This window comes from Hemibagrus wyckioides, linkage group LG18, assembly GCF_019097595.1.
Source record: "Hemibagrus wyckioides isolate EC202008001 linkage group LG18, SWU_Hwy_1.0, whole genome shotgun sequence".
Taxonomy (NCBI): Eukaryota; Metazoa; Chordata; class Actinopteri; order Siluriformes; family Bagridae; genus Hemibagrus; species Hemibagrus wyckioides.
This window is the reverse complement of record NC_080727.1, coordinates 1469837-1479366: the sequence shown is the minus strand read 5'-3', so window position 1 is coordinate 1479366 and position 9530 is coordinate 1469837. Positions and strand designations below refer to the sequence as shown.

The following is a 9530-nucleotide window of genomic DNA, read 5'->3' as shown; positions in this document are numbered from 1 at the left end:
TGTGTGTGTGTGAGATGACAGCACACAGCACCAATGCATTACCAGGTCATTACCATACCACTGCAAATGTAATTTAGTTTAATTGCATATGATTATTTATCGGGCAAACACAAGGGAGAGTTGGACTAGTTGAGAGTTGAGGAATGTATTTATGATCATAATGAGGTGATAAGAGATCTGGTTCCCAGCACAGATATTATTATTATTATTATTATTATTATTATTATTATTATTATTACTTCATACCCTTTCATGAAAATGCATTGCTGCATAAAGTCCATGAATAGTGTATATAAGCACATATACATATATAAACTGATTGTTTTGAATTGTACATCTGTCAGTCTCTCTTCTGCATTTCATTCTTTCTCTAACACACACACACACACACACACACACTCACAGTGTCACTATGAGCAATTAACACAATTCTCTATAACTACATAATTAGCAATATCAATGATAACTCTAATTATTCTCAATATTGTGTTCTGGAGCAGTTTTTAAAATCTGGTGAAACCAGTCAGACTAATTCTGAAGCTTTCTTCATGCCACACACACACACACACACACACACACACACACACATCCACATGCACTCATGCACAAGGTGCAGCGTCTCATACCTGACAGATTGTGATGTCACTCAGGTGAAGTGCTGCCAGCCCTGTTCAGAGTGCGACAGTCGGATCAGGGACTTCATGACAGAAACACAAGTTCACAGACAGACAGGAGACAGAGAGACATAAAAGAAGACAACGTAGCGCTGGATTTCTGCAGATTTTGAGGATCTAGGACGTGTATTTCTAGAAAAGAAACACAGGTAAGATCTGAGACTTGGTGATGGGATGGAATGAGAACTTTTGGTACTTTTTGAATAATTGTGATGTCAAAAAAAAATTAAATCAAGTAAATCAGGGTGCTTCGTTAAAGTCCTGGAGGTCCGTCATGTACCGTGAGGAGACTCTGAAAATCAAACTGTTCTGCAACGGAGGTATCGCTCAGAAATACACAATTCACAAGGAATCTAAAAATCAGTATATTGTATAAGGTTCAGCTTCTGCATTATTTACACCATTTCCACGTCCCAACCTCATACGTCCGATGGAAAATGATTAAAAACAATGATCAGTTTTGTGCAAAATTAGAATAAATCTGAAATTAGCAAAACTCTAATCTGCCAGGTCTTTATTATTCCTCACTCACATGGCAGATGAACATTTAGAAATAATCCAAAGAAGAATCCAGATCTTCAGGGATGAGAGACACAGCACACAAATCTACCATAAATCAGTAACAGTGAAATGCTGCTGGAGAAATGTATAGAAATATTTCTATAACAACCTGAATGAATTTACTGTGTGATCAATACAAAACCTGTTAAAGTAGATAAAGATTATATTTTCCCAGTGAGTTGACGACGAGGTAATGCACACTCTCATAGTAAGAGGGAGCTGAAAGACAATTCAACGCTTAAATATTAACATTTATACAGGTTTAGGCTAAATATTACACCCAGGAGTTAACAGATCTTTACTGGGTAATAAAGAATATTTTACCTCTATGGCCTTTTTTTAATAAACATGAACCTTTCTATTTTATATTTTTTTTGTTGATCATTGTACAAAAATTCCACAAACTTTTCATTTCATTGGGTGTATTTTAGTTGTGTCTTTTGCACGTCTCACCAACTGTCCAGGTTTCTGTTCCTCATTTAAAAAATTTTTTATTCATTTTTCTTTTCTTTTCTTTATTTTTTACATTACGGTCTCACACTTGTTTGGACATCATTTTGGAGAAACAATAACATTTCATGGCATTAGCTAACTAAAGGGAATCTTTTGATTTGTGTGAATAATTCTGAACTTTATAGACAATGGAATATAATTGAAATAAACTAAAAATAAAATAATTGATAAATCTACAGTTTCTCAGGAATGGGTAAAGAATTAGTTAGAATGTCAGAATTTATTAACACATACTTCACACTATATATATATATATATTTATTTATGAGCTACTCATTTTTTTTGTCTTTTATTTATCTATTTAATTATTATTTTACTATTTAATTATACTATAATTAGTATTATTTTTGTATTTTTTTTCCCCTCATCATTTGAATTTGGAATAAATCAACATTTAATAATAAGCTCTAATGTTTCAGCACTGTCTCTCTCTCGCCTGCTGGTGTCACAGAACCCTCACTGACATTAACCCGTGTTTTTAACGTCACAAAATCGAGAATAGAATTGGTGTAGAATAGAATTTTTTTTTTTAATTTCTGCAGAACGAATCAGGCGTAACTGTAACTGTAAAGTCCAGACTGTAAATGCAGTGATATTTGTTTATTGTATAAAACTGATAGAATATGATTTGCCTCTGGACATGAATATTAAGTTTGATATTATTTCTTTTCAGTCTTGCTTTAGTCAAATGATACAATCTACATTATAACATGCTTTAAAGGGGAAAAGCCCTGATATTAAAAGACTAGTCTGGTTAAAAACTGACTTTCCACCAGCTGAGACATGTTAGGAGCTACCGGTTTAACTCGCAGAACAGAAGTCTTCCTTCAGGATATGTGAAACAGGAAAGAAACCAAACCTGAATTCCACTTTCTGTTAACAGAGGAATCATCTAACACGGAAAACATCGAAAAAGCTAAAAATGATATGACTCGAGCGTCGTACCGTTGACTCCGCCCCTTTTATCCTTTCTGATACAACATCTCATCAGTTAAAGAGCACATGGACCTTTTATCCATTTATAGTTACTTTTAATAGCTGCACATCCTGAAGCAGCGTATTCCTCTTACTGAAGCAGATTGCTAGAAATGACAAAATTTCAGTAATTAAAGAGAGTTTTTATCCATTTATAGTTAGTTAGCTAGTTCATTAGTAGGAAACCATTTGCAGAAAATAATAAAATCTTCATCAGTACAAATAATAAAACCCTGAATTGAACCATTTTGCTGTTTTCTTTTATTCATAATTCATTAATTAAAGATTGACTCCTGGTACTTATTATCCATTTATAGTTACTTATCTAGATATTTAATGTTGTAGAAGTCCAATAAAAAAGGCCTCATGCCAATACAAATAAAGTCAGTCTCCTAGAATATCTCTGAGAATAAAACGTTCGGTCAGAGAGCAGGTTTTCTTTTCTTTTATTAAGTTGCTAGGCAGCTAATGACCACATGGCCTTAGTATTACGAGAATACGAAGAATAACCCAGAGGTCACCACCTGTTCCCGCCGATTTAGCCCCCGTATTAACCGATATAAATCTCACAATGGTAACAAGAGCGAACTCATGCGACTCCTAGAGACAGACAAGCGTGCGTCCGAGCACAATCCGGTATAATTATAGGAAACCAGACTAGGGTTGAAATAAGAGCTGTTCATTCGCACTCAATGTTCACAATGCCGTCTTTTTCTGATCAGATCCAGCGTTTGCGGGACGTGTAAACGTGCACCACCATCACATGGAAATATCTGAAAATATATGAACCTCATACCAGTTGAGCAGGAACCATGACACACTCCAGTGTCACGGAACGCAGTGTGTGTGTGTGTGTGTGCGTGTGTATGTGTGATAAAGAAACACTCCGTCCATCTTAGATCCTATCTCAGATCTCTGAACACTTCAGCTGCTCTGATGTTTGCGGTGAGACGTTTTTGCGGTGTCTTCTAAGACCATGACCTGCGCATGGCTGTTGATTTCAGACACACAGAAACGTCTCAAAATATGTTCTTAATGCACTCCGTGTTTATTCTTCTCCTTTCCTGCCACACTGCAGCCTTGTCCCAGACGGATTAGGCCTGTTTGATCACCAGGTCAAAAATGTGACGGCTCATCACACTTCTGTAAACGCGCTTTGTTCTGATGTTTGATCAAACTTTCTGATCGACGTCTGTCCTGTTCTCATCAAATATGAGTCTGATTCACAGGGCAAACACACCCCGAGCCACCAAACCTGTCACGCTGTGACCTGAAATCGACCCCAAATCCACCATAGAGAGTCACTGCTTTATTATCTGTGGGAAATTTTATCCGTCTGATTAAAGCAACATTCATGGAATAGAAAAAAAATACAGCTAGAGCAGAGAGAAAGTGTTTTAAAACAGTAAATAAAATAAGAGCAATGTGAAATATCTGCATTAAAGTAACCAAAAGGTAATAAATAATACAAAGTTTAATTACAAAATTTTCAAAATGAAATAAAAAGTCAAACGAGATTGAAGCAATGACCTGACCACATCACTGATCACCATTATTTCTGATAATAACACATTTATTACAATTCTATTACATATGAATAACTGTTTCACTATAAGAATAACCACTTTCACGTTTTCAGGCCGGAGCGATGGAACAGGACGAACAGAAGGAGAGAAAAGGAAACAAACCTGAGAGCATGACGGAGGAGAGCTTCATCAAGGACCTCTACTTCTTCATGAAGCAGAGAGACACACCCATAGAGAGGATCCCTCACCTCGGCTTTAAACAGAGTGAGTGAGAGACACTGAGAGAGAGAGAGAGAGAGAGAGAGAGAGAGAGAGAAAATAATTGATAAAGATTTTAATACATGCTGTGTGTGTGTGTGTGTTTTCTCCCCTGCTGTAGTTAATCTGTACCTGATGTTTAAAGCGGTGATGGAGCTGGGAGGATATCACCAGGTAAACCTCAGTTCATATAATTCATTTAAAATCACTGAAGTTTCTTAAGTTCCTGCTGAAGACACAGACTTCCTCTTTTAGATAAAAAATTCTAACGAAATGATAATGAGATGATAATGAAATGGCTTTAAAATATTTATTTTAACTGTAGCACAAAACCCACTTACAGTGTAAACATGTAAATACAAAAACCTCATCCTCAGACCTCAAAACAGATCATTACAAAAGAAAAAGCCAATCCAAATCTTTCAGATTTCTTACAGGATCAGATATCCGATACCTTTTCTCCGATATCCGATCCTCCGTGTGTTTTAGGAGTTGCTGTGATACCGATACTGAGGATCAGATCAGTGCCATCTCTAATTATATCATTATATCATCAGATCACGTCTCTAATTATATCATATCACGCCATGTGTACGAGCACGAGGGTTTAAAACCTCCTGAATAAAAAGCACAACACGAATACGAGATTTATAATATTAAAAAAACAGCAACAGCCATGTTTCAGTAAAATAAAGCTGATAATTATAACATCACTGTGCTATTTTTATTAATTTTGTAAATTCATCTGGAACATCAGACAGATTTACACTGGAGGAAACAAGTTAAAAATGTCAGAAAATATTAAGCAGCAAACCATATCTTCATTTCCAAATTGTTTTCTTTTATATATATAAGTATATATATAAAAATTTAAGTATATATATATAAACACCGATCAGCCATAACACTCTGAGCAGTGACCAGTGCCAGGTGAAGTGAGTAAGACTGAGTATCTCCTCATCATGGCCCCTGTTAGTGGGTGGGATATATTAGGCATATATATATATATATATATATATATATATATATATATATATATATATATATATATATATATATATATATATATATTGTTCGTGGTTAAAACAGAGAGTGGTGGTGCAGGCAGCCAGGGATACGATGCATGTACAGAACAGCAAGTGAGCAAAACAGAAAGGTTTTAGTAAATCAGATTTGTGTAGCTGGACTACACACTGCCACACTGACAGCTTTACACTGAAAAGACTGCTGTCAGATTTAGATTCTTGGTGTAAAAGTAATTGTTTAATGATGTTATTTGTCAGGTGACTGCACAGCAGCTCTGGAAAAAAGTGTACAACATTCTGGGAGGAAACCCTCGCAGCACCAGCGCAGCCACATGCACGCGCAGACACTACGAAAAGTGAGATCAGTGAGAGATTCATTTAAGAGATTCATCTCGTTGTGCCTTAGCTAATTAAACTCACACCGAACTTCCTGTCTCCAGACTCCTTCTTCCGTACGAGTATCACTTAGCTGGATACGGAGACGAGATTCCCATCACGCTGCCTCGACAACGCAAGCGCTTCCACCCTGAGGATGACTACAGCCATGGCGCCAAACGTCCAGACTTCACACACTTACACCAGTTTAATCAGGTACAGGCTGGGGATGATAAAAAGAGGGGAAAAACATTTCAAAACAAAACATTTGTTTATTTCCTCTGTTTTTATTTGTGTTTTTTTCTCATACAGTACCTCCCACCTGGTCCCATATCTCTACCGAGCTACTTGGCCGTGTCCCTGCCCTCTGTCCCTGCCCTCAGCTCTCCACTTCACAGTCGACCCATGATGTCCTACATCCCTCCTTCATCAGTGGAGACAGGAAACGTTAAACAATCACTGGACTTCCTGCGTCAACTCGCTCAGGAGTATAAATCGTCCTCAGGATGGACAGAGCCTCTGAACCTCAGCAAGAAGCAGAGCAGACTGGAGGCATCCAGCAGCATGCCGTCGTCGTTCACATCCCCCGCCACCAAAAAGAAGGAACCCAAGTTTTTAAACGAAGCTCCACCACTTAAACAAGGCAATCAGTCAGGAAACTGTGAAGCTCTGACTCCGACACATGCAGCCACAAATCATCAGAGCATCAGAGATGAATCACACGTCATCAACCTCGCATCTTCTTTCTCCAGCAGTCCAAACTTGTGGAAAGCGGCTCCAAGTTCCACTCCTCCATCACCTCCTCCTCCTCCTCCACCTCTTCCTCCTCATAGGCCAAATTACCCCACCACCAAATATACACCACAACAAAGTCTACCAATGTCCAAATCAGGATCCTCTACCACATCTCAGCTGAGCCCTGCACCCATTAACCCAACTCTAGCATTAGACCCATACGGAGGAATGGAGATCCAAATCCCACTGTCTTTGCTCCAGAATCTGATCAAAGAAGGTGTTATTTTGAACACAGCCTCTAATCAGCATTATCTACCATGCTCCAAACCCAGCGAAACTCCGTCACTGCCTGGAAGAGTGACCATAGAAACCAACGCTGACCAGCCTGCAGATCTGAGCCTGAAGAACCAAGTGAGAAACATCAACATCAAGAGCGACATCGGCATGAGTGCTAACAAGACTATTAACGAAAGACAGGCAGCCGAGAGCAAATATTTTGCTGTGAAGCCCTTGTTAATGCCCGCACCTGCCAAGTTGCCTATGAATAATTACACTTCTCACCTTAAAACCCCTCAAAGGGGATTTCAGGAACAACAAATGTGTGCCAAGCAGGTACCTTCTACCAGGCCTCAGATCCCCAACGTACAGTAAAGATGGAGCCAGGACTGGAGTCACTGGATAACGTCAACCTCTTCATCCTTTGTCCAGATCACTCCAGAGCATCTGAAACACGGGGAAGGAACCAAGCTGATGAAATTCAGAACACAGATATGAACATTGCATCCACTACAATTATATGAAAGACATTTGAGAACAACATTGAGGGGTGTTTTTGCCCCAAAAACATTTCTTTATATTTTATAGAAATATCTATTTTAGATAAATTTCCAGCTGATCTCATGGTCACCACAGTGGAGATGAATATGAACTGCACTGATCCAAAAGCAGGGAATAAGAAAAGAATAGAAAATAGAAAAGAAAGTAAAGTTGATTACACTTATGATTATATATATATATATTTTTAAATGTATGCTAGCAGGCAGCAATGGCAATAGTTTAACATTAAAGAGGCTAATCAGGTGCAGAAATTCCATATGCATTTGTCTGTGTGGAAAATTTTATGATAACTCGAAATTCAGGACCTGCCTCAACTTCCTCCTTCCGTCTTCTCAGAGCACTCGGCTGACCTCGAGATCAGAAAAAAAGGAAAATACTTTTTGACAGTAAGAGATACATATTTAGCTTTGGTAAGATTTTATATTAAAGAAAGCATTTAAAACACTGAAATATATACAGTACGGTTAGCACTAAAGTTACTAACACTAAAATATTACAAAAATTTCTCAATTGTCCGTTTTTTGGAGAAAAACATTTGTAAAGACTTTCTTTCCCGAATGTCATGAGTCGAAGACGCGATGGATTCAGAGACCCGGACAGAGATGAGCAAAAATAAGAGCTGCGATAAAATGAGCCAGATAAAATGTCTTTTTTTGTAATAAATCTGATAAATTGCTGATGTTCTGTGTTCACTCGGGAAACATATGAAGCTTCACTGAGTAAGTGATGGTGAAGGATTATAACACTCAGGAATAAGCTGCCTCAATGACGTGCGTGACAAACTGTGACGAGTAAATTCGATCTGTTGGAAGAAACACACTTGTTTGGTGAAAAAAGAATTATTTCTAGCGCTCCGGCACAGAGAGAAGTCAGTTCCTTAATCTTTATGTATTTTTTTAATAAACTTACAGTGCTGTTTTTTTTTACACCTCAGGAAATAGCATGATGAAGCCTGAAATGAGTTTAGAAAAAATTGTAAATATTTACATTTTATATTTCTTTTTATGGAAGCAAAATGTTGTTGTTTTTTACTGCTGTAAATATCATATCTTATTTTTTATTTCTTTTTTAAATAATCAAATTAAGTATCATAAATATGTGAGATTTTCGGTGATTGTTTGTATAACATTATTTGATTCCTGTGGTATTTACACTGAGGAACACACTCCTGTAAAGTGTTTTGAATTTTCTAAAGCTGAAAATAAAAGCTCTTTTCGAATGAATCTTATAGCTCATATTTATTTTTAAAGCCTCTTTCACACACATTTTTTTTGCTATATGGTAAAACCTGTTACACTAGGCTAATACACATACACAATACACAGAAAAGAACCTGGTGACTAATAACAATGAGGAGAATTTTCAGAGAAATATAAAACCTGCACTAAACCAACCAACACCCTAATACACCTCATAGCCCTAATTCCAGACAAACCACCTTTCAGTAAAACACACGCTGGCCTTTGTTAAGAAACACGTCTGAAAATAAATAGAGCGTGTTTTGTTAAGCCCATAATTCAAGAATACCTTTGTTTTACAAGGCAACCATGTCTGTCATTAATTCCTGCTTCAGTGTGACACAGCTAGAAAAAACATACCTGTGCAGGTTAAAATGCCTGAATAGCACTTGGGGGTGGGGTGGGGTGGGGGGGCGACACACACACACACACACACGATATTTATTTATTCACGTCGTAAATCCTTCTGACGAAATCGGAAGGATTAAAAAGAGCGATGGAGGGTTTTTTTTTTAGATGAAACCAGTTTACTGATGATGTTTTAAACTACTTCACTTCTTAAACCTCAGAAACTTGCTGGCTTTTTTATTTTATTCATTTTTTGATGGTTTACATCTGCTCCATTTAACACCTACAAAACAGTCTAGTTCATCCGAGGACCATTCCAACCATCCGAAGGACGACTGAATGGATTACATATGAAAATGAAGAGCAAGGAGAAAGTAGGCATGTCCATCACACTTCAGTAAACATCTGGACTTTTTCAAGTTGTGTTTTTTTTTCTTTTTTCTGTGTTCAGTATCTGTTAAACGT

The 9530-nt window shown here is 37.4% G+C and overlaps 1 protein-coding gene across 1 annotated transcript; it reads left to right on the top strand.

Annotated features, from left to right (window-relative positions):
* Positions 1-664: 664 nt before the first annotated feature.
* On the top strand, positions 665-8611 carry arid6 (AT-rich interaction domain 6). The gene is made up of 6 exons (XM_058416271.1): positions 665-823; positions 4363-4513; positions 4629-4681; positions 5791-5888; positions 5973-6123; positions 6220-8611. The coding sequence occupies exons 2-6, from the start codon at positions 4372-4374 to the stop codon at positions 7291-7293; spliced, it is 1518 nt and encodes a 505-aa protein (XP_058272254.1). The 5' UTR covers positions 665-823; positions 4363-4371; the 3' UTR covers positions 7294-8611.
* Positions 8612-9530: the final 919 nt, after the last annotated feature.

Bases quoted from the DNA above. Each gene is read 5' to 3' on its own strand.
- arid6 (XM_058416271.1), top strand. From the start codon at position 4,372: ATGGAACAGGACGAACAGAAGGAGAGAAAAGGAAACAAACCTGAGAGC. The intron at 5,889-5,972 runs GTGAGATCAGTG...TCCTGTCTCCAG, and splicing joins ACGCGCAGACACTACGAAAA to ACTCCTTCTTCCGTACGAGT. The intron at 6,124-6,219 runs GTACAGGCTGGG...TTTCTCATACAG, and splicing joins ACTTACACCAGTTTAATCAG to TACCTCCCACCTGGTCCCAT.